This window comes from Protopterus annectens, chromosome 9.part0, assembly GCF_019279795.1.
Source record: "Protopterus annectens isolate FY-2018-M chromosome 9.part0, PAN1.0, whole genome shotgun sequence".
Lineage (NCBI taxonomy): Eukaryota > Metazoa > Chordata > Ceratodontiformes > Protopteridae > Protopterus > Protopterus annectens.
In genome coordinates, this window is record NC_056743.1 from 1948589193 (window position 1) to 1948617104 (window position 27912).

General features: G+C 45.3%; 1 protein-coding gene across 1 annotated transcript in view; it reads right to left on the reverse strand.

Annotated features, from left to right (window-relative positions):
* Positions 1-27912, reverse strand: part of KRI1 (KRI1 homolog) — a 1261256-nt gene that overhangs the window by 381941 nt on the left and 851403 nt on the right. The window contains exon 13 of the mRNA XM_044084757.1: positions 23556-23631. Within this exon, the coding sequence (XP_043940692.1) occupies positions 23556-23631 (76 nt within the window). The remainder of the gene's footprint in view (positions 1-23555; positions 23632-27912) is intronic.

Consider the following 27912-nt stretch of genomic DNA (forward strand, 5'->3'; position numbering starts at 1 on the left):
AAGACCCTGGGCACAGCAGATAAACCAAAGGGCAGTGCAGAGAATTGGTAGTGCATTGAACCTGCTAAGAATCTGAGGTATCTTCTGCAATTCTGTCTGATAGGGACATGCAGGTATGCCTCCTTGAGGTCCAATGTTACGAGCCAAGCTTTCTTGCCCAGCATGGGAAGAAGCTGCAGTAGTGTCAACATTTTGAATTTTGGAACATCCAGGTAAGTATTTAGAGAAGAAAGATCCAGAATGGGCCTCCAGACTTTGTCTTTTCTGGGAACCAGAAAGAGTCTTGAGTAAAATCCTTGTCCTTGCTCCTGTATTGGTACCTCTTGAATAGCTCTCATGTCCATGAGTGCTGTAATTTGCCTTTGAGCCTCTCCCCATTGATTTGGTGGCAGATTTGGCATTCCTTTTAACCTTGGCAAAGTGCGAAAGTGGAACCTGTAACCTTGAGACACAATATTGAGAACCTATTTGTCTTTGGTGATTAATTGCCAATTGTGACTGAGAAGTGTCAGTTTTCCCCCCAAGGGGGCTGCCAAGAGAGATGTTTGGCAGCTGTAGTGGGAAGTCATTGGGTCTGCTTTTTATAAGGTTGAGGCCTGTCTTCCCTTTCTTTCTGGGTTGAAGTACCCCATTGTCGAGGCCTGTAAGTACCTTGCGGTTGACCTCTGCCTCTTGGACGTCTGTATCTGCTCCTTTGAGGTCTGCCTGAAACTGGAAAGGACCAATTCTTTGTTGGCCAATTTCTGCTAAATCTAGGAGGCTGAACCTGTAAGAAATCCTTCACTGTCTGCATAGATTTTGCTTTATCCTCCATTTTCTTTAATTCCTCTTCTGCCTTAACTCCAAATAAAACATCCTGCTGCAAGGGTGCATCCAATAACTTAGCTTTAACATGATCTGGTAAGGACTGTTCTTTTAACCAAGCATGCCTTCTAATGACGGACACTGTCACTGCTGCTCTACAGGAGGCCTCTACGGAATCAAAACCACATTGCAAAGTATGTTTTCCCACTTGTTCAGCTGCATGTAATAAATCCTGCATTTCCTTATAGTTAGGAAGATCTGAATTTGGAAGCATTTTTTGTTTCAACTGAGTCATCAAATATTGCTGATATTTAAAGCACGTGAAACTGGCAATTTAGTGCTCTCATTGCTAAAGTTGCAGATGTGTATAATTTATTTCCCCATCTGTCTAATGGCCCTGGAATCTCTATCAGAGGGGACCGGATTTTTTGCTGTAGAGGCCTTTACCCCTTTGGGACCCTGGGAAATAGTTTCAGGGTCAGCAACAGGGCTTTTACAAAGGAATTTGTGAGAGTCAGGGACTCTGTAATATCTGTCTGGCTTAACTGGAGCTGGAGGTAAAGAATCAGGATTTAAGCTGGATTCAGTACACACATCATCCACAATATCTAACCTGGCGGAATAGCAAGGGGTCTGTGGTTGAGGTAATAAAAGGAAATCTCTGAACCTTTTCTTGGATTCTGAGTAATCTTGGCCCACCCAATGGAAATGCTCCAGCATGGTATGTAAGGTTTCCCCAAAGGAGTAGTCCTCTGGTGGAGAGGCTGAAGGAATGGATTCCTCAGCATCAGAATCCTCATAAGGGGGTAAAGAGTATCCTAGGTCTGAGGATGAATCTGAGGAGATGGACACCTGGTCGGATGAGTCATAGTCTGCATCTAGGCCTTTTATCAGGAGGAGGGTGGGACCCCCTGATCAGAGTAATGGTCTTCGGCCATTTTGAGCATCTGTTTCTTAGGCATGGAGGCCTGTGCTGGTGAATGCTGAAGTTGTTTCTTTGGTTTAGATTTAGCAGAAGATTTAATGGTTAACTGAGTAGGTCCGAAAACACCCTCTGAAGCTGCGGGTTGTTCAGCTACTCCGGAGCCCTCAGTAGGGTTAGTCTCGGTAGGTCTCAAATCTGGTGTATCCGAAGGCCCAGCCATCTCCACGTGGGAGTCAGAGGCGGCCTGTGGTTCTAAAGAAGCAGTCGTCAGGGGCTGCGAAGGCACCTCACTGAAAACCAGAGAACTGATGACTGGCCTAGCAGAGGCTTCGTCGTCAGTTTTTGGCCTCGGATGCCTGTCCTTATCTTTGCTTTTTTTGTGTATTCCGGTCGTCGGTTGTTCCGACGGCATGATGTAATTGAATTTTTTGCCAAAATAATGTCGGGCAAAATAAAACCGACGTTTAATAGTGCGCTTGTTAAATCTAGCACAAAACCGACAACCAGTGACGTCGTGGTCTGGGAATAGTCATGGGATACAATAGGAATGGAAATCCTTATGAGGTATTTGCTTCCCACAAGAAACACAATTATTAACTTTTACTGACATCGGTCTGAGGCAAGAAAAAGTTTCCCCAACAAGGTACTTAGCTTTGTAGAAGACTTTGGTTCTGGATTCGGAATGAAAATCTCAGGAGTCGGCCGAGCGGAACTTGCGAACTGCTTTTGCATCGGGCACCGCGCGGCAAGAAAGACTGAAGAAAATGGCATCAGCTGCATCTTATATACCCCTGGCGCACTGACATCAGGGAAGAAGCGACAGCAACCGACGCCGGACCAAGACTTTGGAACTCGGGCCGACTGCGGGACCGCCTGACGGCAGGATAGCCCAAGTGTGATGACTGCAGCAGTGTAACACGATGAACATCTAGTTACTTGGTTCTCTGTAAAACGACACCCACAGTGATTTTCAAAGTTAACTGATTTTAAACATAGGTTCATAGGTAAGTACTAGGCTATCTGCCCATGGGCATTTATAAGCCTAGCCACAGAGTGATGGCTTTCGCCTCCCCATTAGATTAGTAACCTGGGCCTCTGTCAACAAGGCTCCTGAAGTGATCCCAGGGTAGAACTTACGATCACCCATCCACTCATTAAGATTTCTCTTGAAGAGGGTCAGAGAGGAGCTCTGTCAAATATGGATTGGGATTATATTCCAGAGTGAGGGGAGTCGCTGGGATAGGAATCTATCCCTCCAGCATGTCCTGTTTATTGTACATAGGTTCAAGTCACTGGAACAAGTGGTTCTGAGGGATCTCGTTTTTTTTAGGTGAAGCATGTCCATTAGTTCAGGGTTTGACATGGCTCTATAGGTCAGGCATAGGTCACCTCTGAGCAGACGGTAAGCGACTGAGAAGAGCTGGAGCTTTTTTAGTCGTGCTTCATAGGGTAATTGTTTAAGGCCCTTAATCCTCTTAGTGAGGTACTTCTGTGGTCTTTCTAGTTGTTGCAGGTGTCTAGTGAGGTACATCCCAAATGGGGCATTGTACTCTATTATGGGCCTAATGAGTGAGGAGTAAAGGGGCACAATTACCTCCTTGGATCTGGATGAGAAACCCTTTGTGATCAGGTGTGCCACATAGAAGGATTTCCTGACCGTTTTGGCTATGTGGCTATCAAAGGAGAGCATGCTATCTACTTGGGTCCCTAATTACTTCTTCTGTACTTAGTGGATTCCCATCTACGTGGTAGTTTGTAGGTACTTTGTTTTTCCCAAATGGGATTACTATGCATTTTTTGGCATTTAGCTTGAGGCCGTGACTTTGACACCAGGTGTTTGTCTCTGTGAGATCCTTTTGAGGGATGCCTGTGTCAGCTGGAGAGTCAATTATTGCACCCAATTTACAGTCATCTGCGAACTTGGTTAGCCACAATCCCTCTGCCTTTGCCTGTACTTCGGAGAAATATATACCGAACAGGAGGGGTCCCAGGACTGAGCCCTGTGGGACTCCGCTTGTGACTGGTTTAGAGTCAGACATGGCGCCTGCCACTCTTACCATGTGGGTTCTGTCTGAGAGCCAATTGGCAACCCATCTCGTGACATGGGGGTTGATATTTAAGCTGGTGAGTTTGTCTATGATTCCTGAGTGTGGGATGGTGTTGAACGCCTTAGCGAGGTCCAGATATGCTGTGTGGACCACATTCCCTTCATCTATGGCCTTGGTGACTGTTTCGAAGAAGTCAACCAAGTTCAGGAGGCAAGATCTGCCTTTAACAAAGCCGAACTGGGTGGGGTCCAGTGTTTGGAGGTTCCCAATGTCCCTGTTAATGAGCTCCATGATAATGCATTCCATGGCTTTGCAGACCAAGCTAGTCAAGCTTATGGGGCGATAGTTCCCAGGGTCAGTTGTGGCACCACCTTTGTGGAGTGGTACGACTGTTGCTGTACGCCACTTTTAGGGAACATAGCCTGTAGAGAGGCTGAGTTTGAATAGTGATTTGAGATGGGGGGGTTAGTTCATTTTGAAGCTCGTGTAAGACACAACCTCGGATAGCATCTGGTCCCATTGATGCTGTGTTTTTGGCCTTTGCAAGGGCTGTCTTTACTTGTGTGTCTGAGATATCTGGAGCGCCACATTCTTCTGGGATGGGTGCTAGCCCCTTTGGTGAAGGGGGGGGGGGGGTGAAGTTTGCACTGAACTTGTCAGCCAGGATGTTGGCAATGTCGGCTGGTTCAGTGTATTTATGGCCATTATGCACTAGCTCAGAGCATATCTGAGAGTTTGCCCCTAGACTCTTGACATAGTTAAAGAAGGCCTTGTGGTTATCCTTAGAGTCATTGGCTATTTTTCTTTCGAAGTTGGCCTTGGATGATTTAATGAGGGAGCGCAATTTTTTTACTGATGTTAATCAGAGATGCCTTCTTATTTTGGGATTTTGTTCTATCTTGCAGGAGTTTCCTCCTTCTGTTGTAAAGTTTATTTATGGGCGGGGTCCACCAGACTGGCTTCCTCTTTTTTGAGGAGTTGGTCTTGGTTTTACTTGGGTTGGCTCGGTCCATGCTTTCTTGAAGGTAATCATAGAATGCACTTGTAAAGGATTCTGCCGATGGGTCATCATTTTCACTTGTCTAATTAAGCTTAATGAGCAGTGTTTTATAAGCATGTAATTTTAGCTGTTTATCTGAAGAAATTTAGCCAAAGTGTTAAACGAAAAGCGCTTAATCTTATTCAGTTTTCAGTACTTTTGTGTTCTACAATAAAGTGGATTTCTGGTCAGTTGAGAAGATTTTTGTGTTTCCAAGTTTGTGCTCGTGTTTCCAGTTTTGGTTTAGGGGTGGGATTCTTAGCTGAAGTAGCTTTAACCCCTTTTGGGCCTTGAGTAATGACCTCAGGGTCTGCTGTTAGGCTTTTTTTAAAAGATATTTGTGAGAGTCAGGGACTCTGTAGCACCTGTCTGTTTTTTTGGGAGCAGGAGGGAGGGCATCTGGAGTCAAGCTGGACTCAAGGAGGACATCATTCACCACATCTAGGACTGGGGGATGGCTAAGGGCCTGTGCTGTAGAAGGTCCAGGAACTCTCTGAGTCTCTTTTTAGACTGAGGGTAGTCTTGACTCTCCCATTTGAAATGCTCCCTTACAGTATGCAGGGTTTCCCCAAAGGAAAAATCCTCTGGGGGAGAGGCTGAAGGAATAGAATCCTCTGCATCAGAATCCTCATATGTAGAGAGGGGCTGCATGTCTTCATAGTCGGATGCATCGGATTCATCTGACCCTTGTTCAGACAAAACTACTGGAGACAGACCTTGGTTTCTTTTTGAGGGAGTGGCTTGGCTTCCCCTAACCAGCATGATAAGGTCCTCTGCCATTTTAAGCATCTGAGACTGAGGCAAGGGAGCAGGTGCCAGAGAATGGCTGGTAGTCGGTTCTTGAGGTGGTTTGACCCCTGGGCCTAAGGAACTCAGTTGTTTTCAAAAGAATGGTAACCGTGAAAGAAGGCAGCGCCGGTTTAAGTCTGGATTCGGTGTTGCGAAGGACTTCCTCGGACGCCGGGGCCTGCACAGCAGCTCTGGACCCATCCAAGGTAGAGATGACCGCAGGATCCTTAGACAAAGAATAGTTCTGCGGCATGCTGGACTCAGAAAGGGTCTCAGTAGAGGCCTGCGAATTAACTGAAGTGGGCATCAGGGGCTGCGTAAGCACCTCACTGAATTCCAGAGGACTGACGACCAGCTTGGCGGTAGCGTCGTCGGAAGGTTAGGTCCTGTGCGGTCTATCTCTTGACTTTATCTTTATGTTTTTTCAGAAGATCTGCTGTCGGATGGCTTACGGAAGCCATATCGGAATTTGATGACTGTAATCGGAAATATCTGGCTACAATAAGGGCCCGATGATGAATAGTTCTGGCGTTAAAGCACAGAACCGACAACGAGGGACGTTGTGGTCTGGGCCTAGACAAATGACGCAGTAAGAGTGGAAGACCCGGTGTGGTATTTGCTTTCCAAAGGTGAGACAATTATTAACTTTTTCTGACATTGGTTAGTGCAAGAAAAAAGGATCCCCAATGGGGTACTTAGCTTTCAAAGACTTCAATTTAGAAACGAAACTCCGGTAGTGGCTGACCGGCACTCGTGCGAACTGCTTCTGCTTCGGGCTTGACGGCAAGAAGGACTGATGTAATGGCGTCGGCTGCCTTCCTTTACACCACTGACGACCTGATGTCACTCTTCAAGCGACAGCAACTGACACAGAAATAGTAAGTCTCTGGTATTCAGGCTGGCCGAGGGCTACCCTGGCAGGGATAACCCAAATGTGATGACTGCAACAGTGAAACATGAAGAACATCTGAGCATCTTAAGACACCTACTCCATTATATTGTTGGGAGTATGACCATTAAGATGTCAGTGGGGGCATGCATTTCCTGGGCACTGGAGGTCAAAATTAAGAACTTGCCAATGACAGGGTACATGTAAAACAGAAGCTAAGTGTATACCCCCTGCAGGCAGCTCTCCAAATTAAGTTCTGTTTTTAAAGACTGATAACTTGCTTCTTTTGGATAAAATGGTGGCTGGGAGGAGGGCAGCTCTGGATTAATTCCCCCTCATTAAGTACATCGGCACTGAATACTCAGCTGGATGACAATATGGGTCCAAAAACAAAATGACCTGCATCCTAAATGGCTATAAACACTAACACTGTACAGTGCTGTGCTGCACTGGTATCAAACCTGCTGCACCACACTATTGTGTGTCTGTAAATTCCTATACAAGACAAAATTCCATAATACATTAGGGAAAATAAAGATTCCAGCTCTGCAAGGACCTTAAACTCATTCATTTGGAAAAATGCATAGGCAAACACTAAGGTCTAAAGCTGGCAAACCAGCTAAACTCCTTCAAAGTACCAGATTGTCCAACATACTGAAATACAGAATCAGAAAAAGGAAAGTAATCCTTTGCCCTACACAGTGTTTTAGTCATTAAGACTGGCCACTGTTCCTGCATTATACAAACATAGCCACCCCAAATGCCTAGTAACCATAGAATGTGCATTTCTGCCTGCCCTTGATAAACTCCTCCTTTTACATATACCCTCCCTATAAGATGCTGCACTGTTACAGAAATTTTACATTTTTCCAATAAGATCCATATTTTTCTAGTTTCAGAAATGTCATCCGATTACAAACGTGAAAATGCTGATGGAAACACTGAAGACTATCACAGATGCCAGAAAGATGCAAAAGCTCAAGCCCCGACTTAGTCTGCCTTAGGCACTCTGAACTCCTTTAGTACATTATGTGCTTGTCACTGCTTCTGATATGTGTTTCTGGGGGTTCCAGGGATCTGGTCCAATGGCAGCTGTCCGATATGTATTCTGATGACTACAACTGACCAAGGGGTAATTAGAAGTTATGCATTACCGTAACTTGGCATCTGTGTTGACCATTTTCATTCTTTCATGAATGGGTCTAGGATGCAATCCTTGGATCCGACTTGGCCACATATACAAGACTTCAGATCCAAATCTCAAACTCCTCTCTCTTCCCATAATGTTCTATCCATTGCCAAATCCTCAGATCGAGATTGCTGCCTTACTCCCCAGTGTGTTACACAAAACAGAACAGACAGAAGAAAAGACTGAGGCTCAAACCAGAAACATGAAGTTCCAATATCATCCAAAGATCCTTCTAGGAGTGACAGGGCCAGGGGATGGCTGGTACAGAAGGCGAGGAAGAATGAAACTGGACAACACAGATGTCAAGTTATGGTAAGTACATAACTTATAAATCTGATGATGTCCTTTTCATTCTTCCTCACAAATGGGTCAGAGTTCCCAGCTACGTAACTCTCAGGTGGCCCATATGGAAGGACATGCCAGAGCACTGTCAAACCAAAGGAGGCTCTGCTTTTGGCGGTAATGTCTAATTTGTAATATGTAACAAAGGTACGAGTCTTTGACCAAGTGGCTGCAGCGAATACATCAATGGATGTTCTTCATGAAAAGGCAGATGAAGTATCCATAGATCGATTGGAATGAGCTCTAGGAGGATGAGGCAACTCCAAACCTTTTTGAGAATAAATTAAAATACAAATTGGTATTCCATTTGGCAAGAGTAATTTTGGAAGCTGTCCAACACAAACAGTTTAGGAAAAAGGATATAAACAGCTGATCAGACTTCCTGTACTGTTTTGTTCTGTGAAGACGAAAACTTAATTGTCTGTGAACATCAAGGTGAAGCATATATTCACCCTTATTAGCAAAATTCGGAAAGAAAACTGGTAATTGCATGGACTAGTTAATGTTAGACTCCATAAACACTTTAGGCAGAAAAGAACTGTTGGTTCGTAGGGATACCCTATCCTTATGGAAGATAATGTAAGGAGGCCTAGACGGTAAGGCCTGGAGCTCAGAAATTCTTTTTTCTAAAGTGATGGCCACTAAAAAGAATGTTGTCCAAGAAAGAAACTTCGTATCACATCTGTCCACCTGTTCAAATGGTTTCTGAGTTAAACCCCTGATGAACCACAGTCAGATCCCAAGGAGGAGAGGGATCCTTTAGTGGAGGTCTAAGGAGGAAAATTCCCTTCATGAAAGCTTTACATAATCCGGAAGATGCCAGAGAGTATGATTCTTTCCAGTGTGGAAGTTGGATATGGCTGCCAACTGAAGTTTAATAGTAGGAAAAACTAGCCCCTTCCTTAAAAAGAGGAGTAAGAAACAGAAGAATGGCCGAAGTAGGTGCTGAAAAGGGGTCAATATTCTGTCTGGAAGCCCACAAAGAGAATATTTTCCATTTGCTTCTGTAGACCTTCTTCGTGGAGGGCTGCTGGAAGGCCAAGATAATGTTTCGAACTAGGAAAGCCAGCCTGGACCATCTGACTATCACTGGAAGTGGAGAAACCATAGGATCAGCGTGAGGGTGTGGAGATTTGGATGCTGAATTCCTGAGGGATGATACAGCAGATCCTGAGTGGGCTCCAGTATCCACGGAGGATATTCAAAGTGAGACTACAGGAAGGGGAACCATACCTGTCAAGAAAAGAATGGGGCAATGAGGATGACTGGGCTCTTCAGCCTGCTTGCTTTCTGTAAGGACTTCGGGATAAGAGGAAGAGGAGAACAGGCATACAGGAGACCTGGGGGCCAATCATGAATCAGAGCATCCCTCGGTGACTCCCCTGGAGGGGGATCACAGCAAAGCACTTGTTGCTGAGGGGTTAGGTAAACAGGTAGCAGCAAGGCTGGCCCCAGTGGCTGAAGATCATGTCCACTACTGTTTGACTGAGGGACCACTCATGAGGAATCAGAATGGACCTGCTGAGTCTGGCTGCTAGCACATTGGTTTTCCCCAGTATATGCACTGCAATGAGAAAGCGGTCTGAAGAGATCACCCACTCCTAGACCCTCATGGCCTCTCTGCACAACAGGTAGGAACGGGTTCTTCCTTGTTTGTTGATGTACCAGACCACTGCCATGTTGTCTGTGTGGACTGCAGCAGTCCCTACAGGGAGAATGTTCCAAAAGGCTTGCAACATTAGGAGGACTGCTCCTACCTCTAGGACACTGATATGCAATGTGGTCTCCAAGGGGGACCACGTGCCTTGGATCATCTTTCCCAGGAAATGCCCCCCCCCCACCTGAGTTGGGAAGCATCTGTGGTCACTGTGGCACTTGGGAGAGGAAGGGAGAAAGGCCTGCCAAAAACAGGTCGTCTGACTGGATCCACCAGCGAACATGACATTTGCAGATTAGAGCGAGTCTTATGGGAAATGATAGAGGTTGGTAAAGAATGGACCACTGTACCGCCAACATCCACTGAAGGATTCACATAAAGAACCTTGCTAGAGGAACAAGAAGAACGGCAGCTGATATCGACCCAAGAGTTCGTAGCACTAGTTTTGCTGGAGGAGACATACGAGAGAGTATGGCCCGCACCTGATTTCTTAATGAAGTGATGCGATGAAGAGGTAATGATGCCACTTGAGTCATAGTATCCAGTTAAGTTCCTATAAATTCCAGAGTATCTACAGGAGCTCAGTTCAATTTGCCATTGTTTACTGAGAAGCCTAAGGAGTTGGAGATCTGAAGCAAGTAATCCCTAACTTGTAGAAGTTGATGATTGGTTGGGGTGGTGAGGAGCCAATCGTCGAGATAAGGAAATATATATCCTTTGAGTTTCAAGTGAGCTGCCACAACTGCCACACATTTAGTGAACACCTTGGGAGGCCGTGGTGAGCCCAAAGGGCAGTGCTCTGAAATTATAGTGATTGGCAACCAGCCAAAAGTGCAGATGTCTCCTGGAGCTCCTAACTATTTTAATGTGACAGTATACATCCTGGAGACTTACAGAGCACATCCAATCGTCCCTGCACAGAAGGGGCAGAATGGACTAAAATGTAACCATTAGGAACTTCGACTTCTTTACATACTGGTTCAAACTTCTTAGATCCAAAACTGGTCTCAGGTTCCCTGTTTTTTTTTTACACTAAAAAGAACCGGGAGTAATTTCCAAGTCCTATCTGCTCAGGTGGGACCTCCTGGATGACCTTTTTGTAACAGCTTTTGTATTTCTTGAACTGCATGCTCCCTCTGACTGGGTTGAACGTTGGGGAGTTTCTTTCTCTGGACAGGAGGTTGAAGGAAAAAGGGTATGTAGTAACCTCTGGATACGATTCTTAGCACCCATGAATTTCTTCTGGTGTTTGTCCAGGCATCTAGGTGCAATGAAAAAAAAACCCCAACTGCCTCCAGAGGTTGACATTTGGGCAATGCTTCAGGAGCGCTGATAGGGTCTGTCAGAGTTATCTCGGAAGCACTGACTTTGCTGACTCCCTCTACCTCAGGGGTGACATCTTCCATTGAACCCTCCGCCCTCTGCCTCTGGAGGAAGTGTCCTTGGGTGATTCCTGAAAAGGTCCCAGAGATGTCCAGAACCACATTTTCTTACCACCTCACTGATTCCTACAGAATATATGCTGAGGGGTAGAAAATTTGATTCCAATGGCACAGTCTTGCCCTCCTATTTGCTGCGGGTCAGAGTATCTTTCACTGATGGCCCACACTAAGTAGAGCCATCAAAGGGGACATTAACAAATGACACCTTAAAGGGTTCTGCGAAGTCGCATAGCTTCATCAAGCCATGTCTCCTAATGACTAAGCCTGAACCAGCTGTCCGCAAGGCACCCTCGCCGCATGGGAGATCAGCCTCATCAAGGCAGTGGAAATGGACAGAAGACTGACCAGTTGAGGAGAGATATTCTTCAAATCCTCTGCAGCATGGACACAGACAGAGTCTGAAAGCTCCTTAATCCAATCTTTCTACAAACAAGTGAAGTGTGCCAGGTAGTTCAACAATATCAGCACAAATGTAGCTGAGGCATATGCACACTTTCTAAACCTGTCCGTCTCTATGGACTCCTTTGTTTGGTGGATGGACAGAGGAGCTTTGCTCAGCTAGCTCCTCCTTACTGGCTGCCACCACAACTATGGCATCAGCTGGGATTCCCTTGCTCCATTGAGGTCTATCGGAATGGGGAACTAAAAACTTGTCCAGGAGCTTAGGGATGGGTTCAACAGTGTCCGGTTCCTTCTAAGCCCAGTGGGAAACTAGGTCAATGAGTTCATCCATTGGGGGGGGTCACCTAAGATGTAGATGGGCCAGCCCCAAAAGTCTCCAGGAATACCAATTCCTCAGGAGAATGAGAGACTCCATAGGGGAGTCTATGTGCCCACTATTGCATGTTCTTTTCCAAGGTACCTCTTCCGTGGGGTGTTTGGGAGAGGTGTCAGAAAGGGGAATCCCTATGGGGAACATGTGTGGAGGCTTCCTGGAGCTGGCTGACCTTGAGGAGCAGAAATGATGGGCTCAGATCTCGGACCTGATGAGGGGAGAGGGACAGAATCCAGGATTAGAGAAAACGTTTCTCTATGCAAACAGAAAGACCTTTCTACTATCTGAAAGGCTGATGGACCTGGTGAAACCTCTCCCCACTTCCTCAGACCCAGAGCAGCAGAGGACAAAAGGTATGGATCTGACAAAGTGGGAGCCAAACCCAATCCCTCCAACCCAGCGCCGACCTCTCAGATCAGAGACCTGTCTTGATCTGAAGGTATTGGAGCAGAACTGGTAAGGGGCACCATTATAGTCGAAGAAATGAGTTTCCTCGAATCCAATGCCAAATCTCTTGGAGATCTTGGATCCTGGGAATCTGAGACCTCAGGTTGGCTTGGGAAGGAGACAGTATTGGCTGGGCAGGTGTACTCAAAGATCTACAAGGGGACAGAGTTGGCAGAACCCCCATCTGGATCTGTGCCCTGAGAAACCTCTGCATCATCCTATTCACATCTACCTCTGTCAAGCTCCTCGAAGATCTGGATGATGTTGCGGAAGGTGGCCTAGAATGCTTTCTTGGAGTTCGAAACAAGTGTGAAAGCAGAGCCGGAGAACCAGGCTTTAGAACAAACTCTGGTGACCAGTTCCTAGCTATTGAACCCGATGGTCTGGAATCCGAGTAAGAGTTAGGTGGTAAAGGAGACCACACTATGGAAATCATGCCTGTCAGATCTGATGAGGCCTGTGGATTCGAGGGAGGTGAAATGGTCTTCAGATCCGAAGAGGTCGGATCTGAAGTCTTCCTGAGTTTTTCAGACGGTTCCTATGAAGCCCTCAGAGACCTCTGGAGCACTTATTTCCTGGAATCTATGGGAACTTGAGCTTTAGAGGGGGGGGGGGTTGAGCCCTAGAAGAAGAAGTAGTTGGAAGTAAACTCTTTCGTATCAATTTGCTGTGTCTGTTGGACAGGGCCCTGGGGTTACAGGTGTTGCAAATATCACAGGATGACTTAAGATGTTCAGGCCCCAGGCAGTAAATGCACTACCTGTGGGCATCAGGATTAGGAATCTTATGCCCACAAGAAATGCATTTCTTAAAGCCAGTGGGTTTCTCAGACATTTCCACAAATGGAGAAACAGTAAAGTACAGTGGTGTACCTACCATAAATGTAGATGTTCGAGTGTATTCACTGTTGCAGTCATTACACTTGGGTTATCCTGCTGGCAGGCTACCCGCAGTCGGCCAGAATTCGAAAGTCTAGGTCCGGCATCGGTTGCTGTCGCCTTTTCCCTGACGTCAGTGTGCCAGGGGTATAAAAGATGCAGCCGATGCCATTTTCTTCAGTTTTTCTTGCCCCAGATGTCAGGTGCCCCCAAATAGGTAGGCTAAAAAAGTATGCCAAGAAGCATGCATGTACTAAAATAAACATTTCCTTCATCTACAAGCAAATACACCACATAGGTTGTATAGAATAGAGAAGTACAGAGAAGTCTCAGCAAAGAAAAGGGGGATGGTGGGTGGGTAACCTGGACTGCAACAGTGAATACACTCGAACATCTACATTTATGGTAGGTACACAACTGTACTATGCTCACTGTGTTTCACTGTTGCAGTCATTACACTTGGGTTGAATCCCAAAGCTGAGGTTGGGTGGCTGGGCCTAAACAGGATTAGGAGAGGCTACAAGGCCCTGCAGAACTGCAGTGGCAAAGCCTGCTCTGGATTTAGAGTAGAGAGGCAAGTGGCAGTGCTTGGTGAAAGTGTGCACTGAACACCAGGTTGCAGTCTCTAGAATATCTTTGGTTGGTACTCCTCTGAGGAAGGCTGCTGAAGTGGCTGCTGCTCTGGTTGAATGTGGCCTAATGCCCTTAGGTACTGATTTGCCATGTTGTGAATAGCAGAAACAAAAATGCAGTGTCCTATCCATTTTGAAATAGTCTGCTTTGAGATAGGCTTTCCTTGTGATCCTGCAGCATAAGCTACAAACAGTTGCTCAGTTTTTCTGAAAGCTTTTGTTTTGTCCAAACTGAAGCGTAGCTGTCTGTGTATGTCCAAAGCGTGCAGAAGTCTCTCCCCTTTATTCTGAGGATTTGGATAAAATATTGGCAAATGAATGGTTTGGTTAAGAGCCACACTGGATACTACCTTTGGCATAAATGTTGGGTTTGTCCTTAGAGAAACCCTGTCCTGATGAAAAATGATGAAAGGTTCCACTGCCATTAATGCCTGTAACTCTGAGACTCTTCTTGCTGAAGTTATTGCTAGCAGCAGAGCAGTTTTCCATGATAAGAATTTTATATCAGCTGTATTGGCTGGCTTAAAAGGAGGCAGTGTGAGCTTTTCTAAAACAAAATTGAGGTCCCATGTAGGTATCGGTGCTCTCCTTGGAGGTCTTATGTTTTTGCCCCTCTGAGGTACTGTCTTAGTAGTGGATGAGAGAAAATAGGAGGTTCCGTATTGTAATGAGCTGAAATGGCAGAGGCATGGATCTTAATTGATGAGAAGGATATGCCTTAAACGGCCCTAGCCCAAGGGATAGGTACCTACTAACAAGAAACACAGAAAGAACAGGGGCGGACTAGGTCCTCTAACTGAAACGGGCCTAGCCCATATGGGAAACAGTTAGTGGGACACCACAAAAGAACAATATCACGAGAAAAACTGTACACCAGATTATCAAACTAGTACACACACAACACACCGCTATGAAAATAGCTTTTTTGAAGCAAGAATATCTCAATAAAAGACAAAAAGTTATATTTAGCCACAGCCAAGAGCGAGACCATGTCTGAGCTATACGAGCGGCAAACGAGATCTGGGAAAAGGGAGCAGTGCAGCATGGGATACCTTCTTAGGCCCAGCCAATTGAAAGACTTCGAGCTAGAGTATGGCCGAGTCGGAGACGAGGTTCGGCTCCGAACCCACGGGTAAGAATGTAAGCAAGATTGGACTACATACCATCTGATAATTTGTCTCTGTGAAACAGCAACTAAAGAAGTCTGTTAGGTTATTCTATTCATTATAAGGAATGATAAAGAATGTTTTACAAGTTAATAAAATTTTCAAATTAAATTTTCCTCATTATTTGAACGTGTACATTACCTTTGATTTGTAAAAAAATGTGAAGTAAAAAAAAAAAAAAAAAAAAAAAAACAGTATCTTAACAGACCCCTTACTATTTTCTATGATGGCATAATGTTTATCTGTATCTTTAAATTGATTTTTATATGTATTTTTAAAAGTATATGAATATAGTGCAGTTATCAGAAGGCAAATACCATACATCCTTACATAGGCAATTAAATATTTGGCACAAAACATCTTTTGTTGATATAAGCAAGCTCAGTTTCCACTGAAAAGATCAAAACAAAGGATTATTAAAAGAATGCAAATCTACTGCAACAGGATTACTTCTGAATACCACAAACAAAAACTCTCTCTCTCTCAATCTGCTTAGTAAGAGAGATGTGACAAGGAAAAGAACTTACTCATGACAAAAGTTATGGACTCCATCTGCCAAGTATGCAACAAAGTCTAGAAGGAAAGGCAACAAAGCACACACAAGGTTCATGTAAAAAGGTATTTTGGATTATGACACTGTTTTATGGAAATAAGATGGTAGTACCTAAATGATAGATGTTAAATCATTCAAAACTCTGCACAATTATATACGTTTTATCTAATACAAGCTAGTAAAATTAGACAATTAGCAGGATTTCCCTTATGGGTATATATTGCTTTAGTTTCCTGCACTTTTTGACATCTGATTTTTGCATTCATAAAAGCTAATGCAAATATGTAATTAAGCTTCTGTTTCAATCTTATCCACCAGTCTCAAAGACTTGTCACAACAGCTAGTAGCCTGGAAATTTTTCAAATCCAACACTGCCTAACAACTAATGGCACAAGTCCTACTGTTGAGGAAGATGGACCATCTCATACCAGACCTACCCCTCTACTGCCTTCCAATGCTATGATAATGCTGTGGCTTCTGAGGACAGACTGTGTACTTCTCCACACTTTCACAAAACACCGATGCTCATACCTTTAGCATTTGGAGACTACAATGACAATGGAACTTTTCTACTTTTTCTTTCAATTCCATCTCTGGTGAAACTTTTAGTTATGTACTTACCATAACTTCGGATGTATGGGATCCATCTCGCCTACATTCATGACAGATGGGTTCGGAGCCGATCCATCGGCTCCGACTCGGCAACTTATACACTAGCACGAAGTCTCTCATTGGCTGGGCTACTCCCTATCCCAGGATGCACTACACCTGCTTCCCCAGATCTTGTTTGTTCGCTTTCATACACCCATGTAAACACAGAAAAAACTAGTAGTCACTATAACCAACTAAAGTTCTTCAAGAAAGAACGCCAAGAAAAAAGTGACTACAGCTCCTCTAAATCCAAATGGAAGGGGAAGGAGGGTGGGTACTTATGAATGTAGCGAGATGGATCCCATACATCCGGGTTATGGTAAGTACATAACTAAAAGATGTAATGGGATCCTATCTCGCCTACATTCATGACAGATGGGACAGCGTCCCTAGCACCTACATCCGGGTGGCTCATTGGAACACACTCCTGAGAACTGTGGAACCAAAGGAAGCTCTGCCTCGAGAAACCACATCCAATTTGTAATGAGAAATAAAAGTGTGCGGAGAAGTCCAGGTTGCCGCAGCACAAATATCATCTATTGATAACTTGGAGTGAAAAGCTACGGAAGTAGCCATTGCCCTGGTAGAATGAGCCTTGACTGGAAAGGGAAGGTCTTTATTAGCCTGTGAATAAATAAAAATGATACAATCTTTAATCCATTTAGATATGGAGGCTTTTGTTACTGGTTGACCCAATTTGTTCACTGCAAAGGAAACAAACAATTGATTTGATTTCCGCGTTTGAGCGGTTCTATTCAAATAAAAACGTAGTTGGTATAAATGCAGGGTTTAATTTCAATGAAACTCTATGCTTGTGAAAAATCAAATAGGGAGGATCAGAACAAAGAGCTTGAAGTTCTGAAACTCGCCTAGCAGATGTTATGGCTACTAAAAAGGCCGTTTTCCAAGACAGAAATTTTAAATCACAAGTAGCAGCTGGTTCGAAAGGACGGGCAGTTAGGGCAGCAAGAACCATATTCAAATTCCAAGGGGGGACAGGCTGAGATAAAGGAGGCCTAAGGAGCCAAGCCCCTTTAAGGAAAGCCTTACAAAGTTTGTGAGACATCAATGAAGGTTCAAAAGAAGCATGAAAATTAGAGATCGCTGCTAACTGAACCTTAATGGTAGAAACTGAAGAGCCCAACTGAAAAAGGGAGGCCAGAAAATTCAGAACCTCCGATACTGGTGCAGTGAGAGGATCTATACCCCGTTCTTGAGCCCAGAAGGCAAACCTTTTCCATTTACTGGAATAAAGTTTGATGGTGGAAGGTTTATGAGAAGAAGACAGTATGTGGACCACGTCCAGCGAAAGAGCATTATCTCGGACTAAGGATGGAAGTGGAGTAACCATGCTGCCAACTTCAAGGACCTGAGAGACGGATGACGCCGTCCTGACTGGTGAGTCAACAGGTCTGGCACCGGATCCAGAAACCATGGACCTTCTATCGCATGCCTCTGTAGGAAGGGAAACCAAACTTGACGAGGCCAGTGCGGGGCAATCAAAATCATCTCGCTCTCCAAGTAAATGGCCTTCTGTATCACCCTCGGTAGGAGGGGGAACGGAGGGAAGGCATAGAGAAGACCGGGGGGCCAAATGTGAGTCAGAGCGTCCCTGGGAATCTGTCCCTGAGAAGGAAACAGTGTGAAGAACTCTCTGCATTTCGCATTGTGAGGGCTGGCAAACAGGTCGCAGCAAGGAAGACCCCATCTGTTGAAGATTTTCGCAGCTATACTCTGTTTGAGGGACCACTCGTGGGGTAAAAGAATGGTCCTGCTTAATCTGTCCGCAATCACATTGGACTTCCCCGGTATGTGCGTTGCCATTAGAAAGCGGTTGGTAGCTACCGCCCAGTGCCAAAGTCTCATGGCTTCTCTGCATAGTGGGTAAGACCTGGTTCCACCTTGCTTGTTTATGTACCACACCACCGACATGTTGTCGGATAGGATAGTAATCGGGCCCTGTGGGAGAGCGTGATGGAGAGCTTGGAGTACCAATAGTACCGCTCTCATCTCCAGGACATTGATATGCAAATGCGTTTCCTGGATCTGCCATGTGCCTTGGACCGACCTGTCCAGGTAATGACCCCCCCACCCTACCTGGGAGGCGTCCGTAGTCACAGTGGCAATGGGACGTTGAGGTATAAAGGGTCGCCCCTGGTCGAGATTTGATTGGAGAAGCCACCAATGTAGATCTCGACGGCAACTTTCCGTGATTATGATTAAGTGGTTCAAGGGAAGTTCCTGATAGGACCATTGAACCGACAGTAGCCATTGTAAAATTCGCATGTGAAGTCTGGCCAAGGGAACTAAAAGTATGGTCAACGCCATCGAGCCCAACAGTTGTAGGATCCGATGGGCTGGGGCTCTTTGTAGGGGGAGACAGGATTTGACTTGATCTTGTAAGACCTGAATTCTTGCTGCCGGTAAATAGGCGCATTCTTTTTGTGTCTAAGTCTGCGCCTATGAAAGTAATACGCTGAGATGGCTGTAGTACAGATTTTTGCAAATTGAACGTGATCCCCAAGAAACGGCCCAAGGTGAACGTGGCTCTGAGCGCTTGGAGTAGTAGATGCTCGGAGGTGGCAGTAAGGAGCCAGTCGTCTAGATAAGGAAACACCTGGAATCCCAGACTTCTCAGGTGAGCAGTTACCACTGCCAGACATTTGGTGAACACCCTGGGGCTGTGGTGAGACCAAAGGGCAGTGCTCGGAATTGAAAATGACTGGCTCCGAGGCGGAAGCGTAAATGTCTCCTGGACTCTTGAGCTATGGGAATGTGATAGTAAGCGTCCTGGAGATCTATGGAGCACATCCATGCATCTTTTTCCAGCAAAGGAAGAATAGATTGAAGAGTGACCATTCGGAATTTGGACTTCTTTACGAAACGATTCAATGAACTGAGGTCCAAAATGGGCCTGAAGTCCCCTGTCTTTTTTGGTACCAAAAATAATTTTGAGTAAGTTCCTGATCCGATCTGGTCGATGGGGACAGGCTGGATGGCTCTTTTCTAGCAGCTTTGAAACCTCTAATGCTGCCTGATCCCGCTGACTGGGTGGTACGTCCGGGATTTCCCTTAAAGAAAGGGGGGGTTTGTTGAAGGGGATGATATATCCTCCGGTAATAATGCGAAGCACCCACCGATCGCTTGTTATGGATTCCCAAGCTTGTGGGTGCGCCGCAAAGCGACCCCCGACTGGCTCCGGAGTTGCACAGTTGGGCAACAACTCAGGAACGCTGGTTGTATGAAGAACCACGAAAGGAATCGCGGTCTCCAGAGTTACGGGGGCCTCTGCCACCTCTGGGGCGGCGTCTTCCAACCCCCCCCCCCCTGCCTCTGGAGGGGGAATCACTGGGTGGAGTAGAGAAAGACTTTTGGGATTTTTTAAACCACATTTTCCCTCCTCTCCCAGCCTTGGGATAAGGCCTGGAAGGAGCGGAAAAACGGGCCCCAACGGCAGTCAAAGTCTTGCCCTCCTGCTCGCACCGAGTTAGTGTGTCCTTCACCTTGGGTCCAAACAAAGATGACCCATCAAAGGGGGCGTCGGCGAAGGAAGACTTGAAGGCCTCCGTGAACGAACACAAGCGTAACCAGGCTTGCCTCCTGAGGGCAACGCCTGTTCCCGCTGCTCTACTCGCCCCTTCGGCCGCATACGAAATGAGCCTCATGGACGAGTTAACAATAGAAAAGAGGGTAGTCATCTGTGCGCCAACAGTCGGGGCCAGCGCCTCAGGTAGATTACCAACAAGAGAGTCATTTAGCTCTTTGAGAAGATCCCTTTGGAGCCTCATAAAATGACATAAGTAGTTCAGCGACCGTAAGGTAAAGGCCGCTGAGGACAGGGTACGCTTCCCGTACCTATCCATACTCCTAGAATGCTTATTAGGAGGATGAATAGACGTCGAAGCCTCTGCCACGTCCTGCTGTGTGGCAGAAGCCACCACCAAAGCATCTACAGGCACACCCTTTGTGAGAAATTCCTTCTGGGGGGGGGCTGACAAAAATTTATTGGGCCTCACAGGCACCGGTTCCACAGAATCAGGGTGTTCCCACACCCTTCGAGAAACCAAATCAAGGAGTTCATCGAAGGGCGGAGACACCCAGGAGGCGGAAGGCTGGGCCCCAAAGGCCTTGAGGAAGACTGACTCCTCAGTTGAAGGGGTTTTGGCTTGCCAGTCACCTCTCTGTCTCAGAATCTCCAAGATATCTGAGAAGGAGATATCATCCGAAGATGATTTGGGGGACCCTTCTGCGTCATCGAGGTCAGTATCCGATGTAATTGACTCATCTTGGGAGTCTACGTGCTTCCTCTTACACAATTTCTTCCGTGGGGTTCGTCCGAAACAGTTTCGATCGGACCACCCGGAAGAAGGGAACCCCCGATTGGGGTATCCTCAGGCCCTGGGGCCCCGCTGCTGGGGGGCTGCAACACAACAGAGGCACCAGTCTCCAAATCTAGGGACGGTGAGGTAGAATCTTGCTGAACCGGCAAAGGCATGGTCAGGGCGCTCCTCATGGCCTCAAAGGCCGGACCTCCAGAATCCAAGGAGGTCACTGGTCTAGAGGCCACGATGGCACTGGGAATTCCAGCAGCCGATGCTCCGAGAGGAAGACTACGCACCGAAGCACCTAATCCCAAAGTATTCCCCTCGGCCCGGCTGAAGAGGTCGCAGTACCAAACCCTGAACCGGAGGACAGGGTAGGAAGCATAGTCGGAGCCGAAAGGCCTGTAAGGGGTCTCTGCTCCGACCGTATGGCTCCACATTGCTCCACCACCACCGGCTCCAACGGCTCCGAAGAGGTTGGAGGAGGAATTAAATGTGTCGAGGGGATCGGCTCAAGCAAACTGTGCTGGAGCCGAGACCATTTTAGTAAACACTGGAGATTGGAAAAGCCTCTGTAAAACCCTATCCAGGTCCGAATCTGACAGTCTCGAGGATTTAGAGGAGGTAGACACTCAAGAAGACTTTCCTCTCGGCTCCGAGAGAGAAGGGGACCGGCTCCGAAATGGCTCCAATACTGTCGGCGCCGACTCCACCACAGCATGGACCACCATCGGCACCGAAGGAGCCTTCTTCGAGCCGAGGGGAAGAGTCTGAGCTGCACACTTCCACCGGCTCCAAGCCATTGGAACCGATGGAGGTGATTCACCTTCGATACTCCAACTTGCGGCTCTGAAGTCAATGGAGCCAAGTAGGAGGTACCGAGGCAGACCTTCGACCCTCGGCCCCAAGTCAGTGGAGCCGAGGAAGAAGAGGTCAATTTAGTCTTTTTAGAAGTCGGCTCCGACGGACTTGTCGGTGCCGACGATCTTTTCTTTTTGGAAGCAACAGGAGGATTTAAGGCTTCCTCAAACGAAGGTTTTATAAGCCCTTTCAATATCAACTTGTTCTTGCGTTCTTGAAGAACTCTAGCAGAGAAAGCATGACATACGCTACAAGTCTCTTGTAGATGTTTCGGCCCCAAACAATAAACGCAGACTGAATGACTGTCTGTGATGGACATTTTATAACTGCACCGAGTGCATTTTTTAAAACCTGACTTGTGTTCCTTGGACATAGTACAGGCCCTAAACAAGTATGACTTTACCACAATTAGTAAGCACTATCACAAAATTGCTCCAACTGACAAGCGCGAGACACACTGGCGCGAGTACTTAAGAAAAAATTTTACCTCACAAACAAACAGACAAAACAAGTCCAACGGCCCAAAGCCCTCTAATTTAAACGGGCTTGGCCCGAAACAATTAACCACAAAAGGTAATAAAGTTAAATAGCACACAAAGGTAGGGCAAAGGCCCTCTAACTTAAACGGGCCTTGCCCGACTGAAAAAATAAAGTACCAGAAGACACTCAAACACTCAAAAGTAGCAAATAGTAAGGAATAACAAGGAATAGCTGTTAAAACAGCTGTTTGGTTAATATATGACAAAAAACCCCAAGGTCAAAGACCAATAAAGGTAAAAAGAACCACTTAGCTCCAGCCAAGTCGAGACCACGTCCAGCTTGTAAAGCGGCAAACGAGATCTGGGGAAGCAGGTGTAGTGCATCCTGGGATAGGGAGTAGCCCAGCCAATGAGAGACTTCGTGCTAGTGTATAAGTTGCCGAGTCGGAGCCGATGGATCGGCTCCGAACCCATCTGTCATGAATGTAGGCGAGATAGGATCCCATTACATCTATAAATTTGCTTGTCCCCATTCATACTCATGTGACCATATCATCCCATCAAGCTGCTCTTTAAATGGCAATAACAAAGTGTAGAATTCAGTATTTTTACCTAACCTTCAGTGTTGTCAAACATCCACATTTTTCTCTCTCTCTTTTTTCCTTGTAACCCAATGTCATCCAACTCCTATATTCTTCAATGCATCTGAGAAATTATTTTCCCAGCTTAGGAGCCTTGACCTTCCAAATTAGGCTTTTACTGCTTTTCCCCACTGGACTTCCTTACAAACATGCACAGTTCTCTGTATCCTTTTAGATGCTGGCTTGTTTTCACTGTAATCTATCTTACCTTCTCTCTCTAACCATGGTAGTCCATTTTCTCTTCTCACACTTCTACCACGGTGCACCTTTCTACTGCTTTCAGTTCCTGCTATCCTGTATATTGCTTTCCTGTTGCACTGTAGTCACACTTATTAAAATGTTCCCGTAGTGAAGAAACACAATATCATGAGTACTGTCAGCCAGTAACTATCTGATACCTCAATAATCTCAGCCACAATGGTTTCATGAAACAGTAATGGGATTAGAAGACTGTAATCAGCCCACACCACTACACATTTCTGAAGTTTCTACAAATGTACCATTCTGCACCAGTTAGTGCCACAGTAGCATGGGCATTTTTTTAATTTTTATTTGTATATGTAGTCGATTACAAAATGAGAATACACTTCTCTTGCCCAGAGAGGACAAGCCACTAAATTAAGCCCCACCTCCGAATAGCAGTCATACAATCAAGTACTTGTCTACCTAAATATGGTCAGTCATAGAGAGGGTACACCACTAAATTAAGACCCACCTCCAAATAGCAGTCATACATCAAAGTTCTTGCCAATCTAAATATGGTCAGTCATACATATCACACTTTTTTTGTTGTGACATTTCTGTACAATGTCTGCTGAGTTCACTAGTAGGTCTGAGCTCAAGCCAAATAAATATAAAGTGACAGCCTTAAAAACAATCAGTGTGTTAAATAAATGCTCCATTTCCTGACCTATTTCCAGATCTACTTTTAAATGTCCTACGGTGACAACAAACCAAACAGAATGATCTGATATCAGAACATGGACTTAAATGTACATAGTTTTTTTGGGGTGGGTTTTTTCTTACCATCAAGATATTCTTCATCTTCAAATTGAGGCTTCTCCTCCTCTCCAGTACCATAGTAATTATCATCAAAGAATTGCTGTTAAAGGAAAAACGAAAAGATAAACAAACATTATTACTCTTTTCCCACTTCAAACCTTTGTTCTCTCACCATGCTGCATGCAGTTCAGTATGATTAGACTGTCATGTGGAGCAGGTTCTTCTAATCAAGCAACAAATACAAACCATTTATTCAGTGTAAAACCCTGGAGAAGGGTCTACATCACATTGTCGAATGCTCTAAATGTTGAACGCCTCTTCATTGAACCCTATTTGTCAAAATGTCATCAGTCGAACAATCTTTTCAGTGAAACTGTTTCCCATGGTAAATAAAAAGTTGGCCAACCTACAGATCACAACAAAAACAGCATTTTTAAAACCTAACCTGGTGGGGGGCTGTGCCCTCACACCCACTAACTAAATATACCAAGTCCGAAATCTCACTACAGTGGGGAAAAGGGCAAACTCCCAGTAATGACCCACTGGTTACTTACTGTGGGAAAAAGTTTGCTGAAATGATAATTTGACAGATGAAGACTTTGACATAGTGTTCAACGAAGAGATGTTTTACATTTAGAGCATTCGACGATGTGATACAGACCCCCTGCAAACAGACGCAAAGTAAGCAGACGTTATAATACATGCCTCAACATGTAAAAGCCGTGCATGGTAAAGGCTACCTGTGAACAGACATCTAAATAAACCCCTGAAACACAGCAAAGTGGTTGGGTTAGGGCATATGGGCTAAACAAACCAAGCTGACCAATTACTTCAGCCACTCTTCTTGCTAATCAATCAGAAAATCTTATAACACTAGATGTTAAGGCAGCTGTTTGTATACACAGGCATAGGAATGTGCCACCAAAAAGTATCAGATGACAACTGAGGAAGCAAAGGAAATCATAGAGCAATGCCTTTACTATGATACAAGTTTGCAATTCATAAACAGGGGGGTAACAACATAACAGCAAAACCTGGTTTCACTTAGGGTTATTCACTTTCTAAACTACTTATTCTGGTGAAGACTGAAATAAATTCAGTTAGCTAAAATTGTATGTAAACACACAAAATACACTATTCTATGCTGTAGTCAATTTAGTTCTCTCTTACTCAATGGTCTACAAAACTGAACTTACTATTAGACAAATGGTATAAAAAAAGAAAAAAAAAAGAAAATATATAAAGTAGCAATGTTTGGGTATTCAGTACCTGCCATCAGCCATCCCAGCAATCTACCTGCTTTAACCACAAGCCTCTCAGAATACACTGTGAATAACGAAGACAATATGTTAAAACTTGCTCTCAATAACTGAATTCATAGATTTGTAGCTTAAAATGATTTACACTGATCGGGAAAATGGCTAATCTGAAGTAAGGTGCAGACCTATGTTCATAGGTTGGTACTAGACTATCAGCCCTAGGGCCTATACAAGCCTAGCCATAACAATTCCCTGGCTATTTCTTCCCACATTATTTACTTTCCTGGACCCCTGTCTAGCAGAGCGACTGACGTGATCCCTGGGGTGAATTTCCTTTCTCCCATCCAATCGTCAAGGTTCCTCTTGAAGAGGTCCAAAGAGGCACTCTGCTTGACATGTATGGGCAATCTATTCCAGAGTCTGGGGAGTCTCTGGGTCAGGAACCTATCCTCCAACATGTTTTGTTTATTGTGATGACAAGGTTTAGATCCCTGGAGCGTGTAGCTCTGAGGGATTGGGATTTCTTTAAGTGTAGCATGTCCAACAGCTCTGGGTTTGACATGGCCTTGTATGTTAAGCAGAGATCGCCTCTGAGTAGACGATATGCGACAGAGTATAGCTGGAGTTTTTAAGGTGGACAGCGAGGGCATCTGCTTTAGGCCTGTGATTCTTTTAGTGAGGTATTTCTGAGGCCTTTCCAGTTGTTGCAGATGTCTTGAGAGGTACATACCAAATGGGCGTTGTATTCTATAATGGGTCTAATGAGGGATGAGTACAGTGGGACAATGACCTCCTTTTTTCTGGATGAAAAGCCCTTCGTGATGAGGTGTGCCACATAGAAGGATTTCCTGACTGTTGTGGCGATGTGGTTATCGAAGGTGAGACCACTGTCCACCTGTGTCCCTAAGTCTCTTATCACACTTTCTGTGTTTAGTGTACTGCCACCTATACGGTAATTCATGAATACATGTTTTTTCCCAAAGGGGATAACAATACATTTCTTGGCATTGAGCTTGAGCCCATGGCTCTGGCACCAAGCATCTGTTTCTGTAAGGCCCTTTTGTAGAGTATCCACATCATTTGGGGATTCAATAATGGCTCCCAGTTTGCAGTCATCTGCAAACTTTGTTAGCCAGAGTCCCTTAGCGTTGACCTGTACTTCAGAGAAGTAGATGCCAAACAAGAGCGGCCCCAGGACTGAATCCTGAGGTACTCCACTTGTCACTTGTCTGGAGCTGGATTTGGAGTCGGCTACTTTTACAGTGTGGGTTCTATCAGTAAGCCATTTAGCAACCCATTGGGTGACATAGGGATTAATGCCCAACTTAGTAAGTTTATCTATGATTCCAGAGTGGGGATGGTGTCAAAGGCCTTGGCAAGGTCTAGATAGGCTGTGTGGACCACCTTACCCTTGTCCATGGCTCTGGAGACTGATTCAAAGAAGTCAATCAGGTTCAGGAGACAAGATCCGCCCTTCACAAACCCAAACTGGGTGGGGTCCAGTGTTTGAAGGTTGCCAATGTCTTTGTTTATAAGTTCCATGATAATACGCTCCATGGCCTTGCAGATAAGGCTTGTCAGACTGATGGGACGGTAGTTTCCGGGATCCAAGGTGGATCCCCCCTTGTGGATTGGGATAACTGTAGCTCTGCCACTCAGTGGGCACGAAACCTGAGGTGAGGCTATGATTAAACATGACACTTAGGTGAGGTGCCAGTTCATATTGTAGTTCATGTAGTACACAGCCCGGGATGTCATCTGGTCCCATGGATGCTGTATTCTTGGCTTTAGAGAGTGCGTTTTGTACCTGTGTGGCCGTTATTACTGGAATTTGGCAATCTTCGGTATTGAGATGGGCCTTTTAGGGGGTGAGAGTGGGGTGAAGTTGGCACTGAATCGATCTGCCAGGATATTGGCAATATCCTTCGGATCAGTATATTTAATGCCATTCTGTTTTAGCTCAGAGCAGATCTGAGCATTGCCATTTAGATTCTTGACATAATTATAGAATGCTTTGTGGTTGTCTTTGGAATCTTTGGCAATTTTATTTTCGTAACTAGCTTTGGAGGATTTTATGAGGCATCTCAGTTTCTTACTGAGGCTAGTAAGGGAGTTTTTTGCATCCTGGGATTTTCCTCTTTTCTGCAAAAGTTTCTTCCTTTTGTTGTAAAGTTTATTTATGGCAGGGGACCACCAGATTGGCTTCCTTTTTTTGGATGAGAGCATTTTGGTTCTATTTGGGATGGCACGATTCATGCATGAGTGGATGTGCTCGTACAGTGCCATAGTGTAGGATTCAGCAGTTGAACTGAAAGTTCCCATCTGCATGGGTGTCATGAAGTTTGTCACTTCTGACTTGAGTAGCATGAAGTTGGCTTTGGAGAAGTTATTTATGGTGGTTTCTTTACTGGGGGGTGGGGGTGGGATGTCGATGTTAAGGGTGATTAGCTTATGGTCAGACCTGACTAACGAGGGGGTGACCATAGGTATGGAGCATTGATTTCCCATGTTGGTAATGACCAGGTCTAGGATATTGGAGCCCCTGGTGGGACTATGGATTAGTTGATCCAGGGCATTGGAATTTATGAATTCCAAGAACCGTTGTGCAAAGGTGTTGGGACATGAGTAGTTTTCCCAGTTAATGGCAGGGTAGTTAAAATCACCCAGTATTAGGGTGTTTGGTTCTATCTTAATATTTCCCAGTATGTTTAGAAAGGTGTAGTGAGAATCTTGGGGTATGGTGGGGGATCTGTAGCAAGCTACAATTTGGATTGCAGTCTTACCTAGTGTTAGTTGCACTTGGAGAATTTCAGACACATTGTGTTGGCCAACTAGCCTGGTGGTGTGAATATTGACACTCCTCCACCTTTAGTGTTTCGTTCCTGGTTTGGTGGCCGAAAAGTGTGGTAAGAGTTGTAGCCTGGTATTGCAGGGGTGCTCTCTGGAGCCTTGAACCAGGTCTCAGTTACTGCACAGATATCGATGTTCTCCATTTTTAGGAGTGCCTCGAGAGAGTGCATTTTGAGGTTTAGACTTCTAGCATTGAGTAGCATTACCTTCAGATTTTGCATGCTTGTACCTGTTATGTCACACATTTCAAGCAAATGCTATGAACTGCCTGT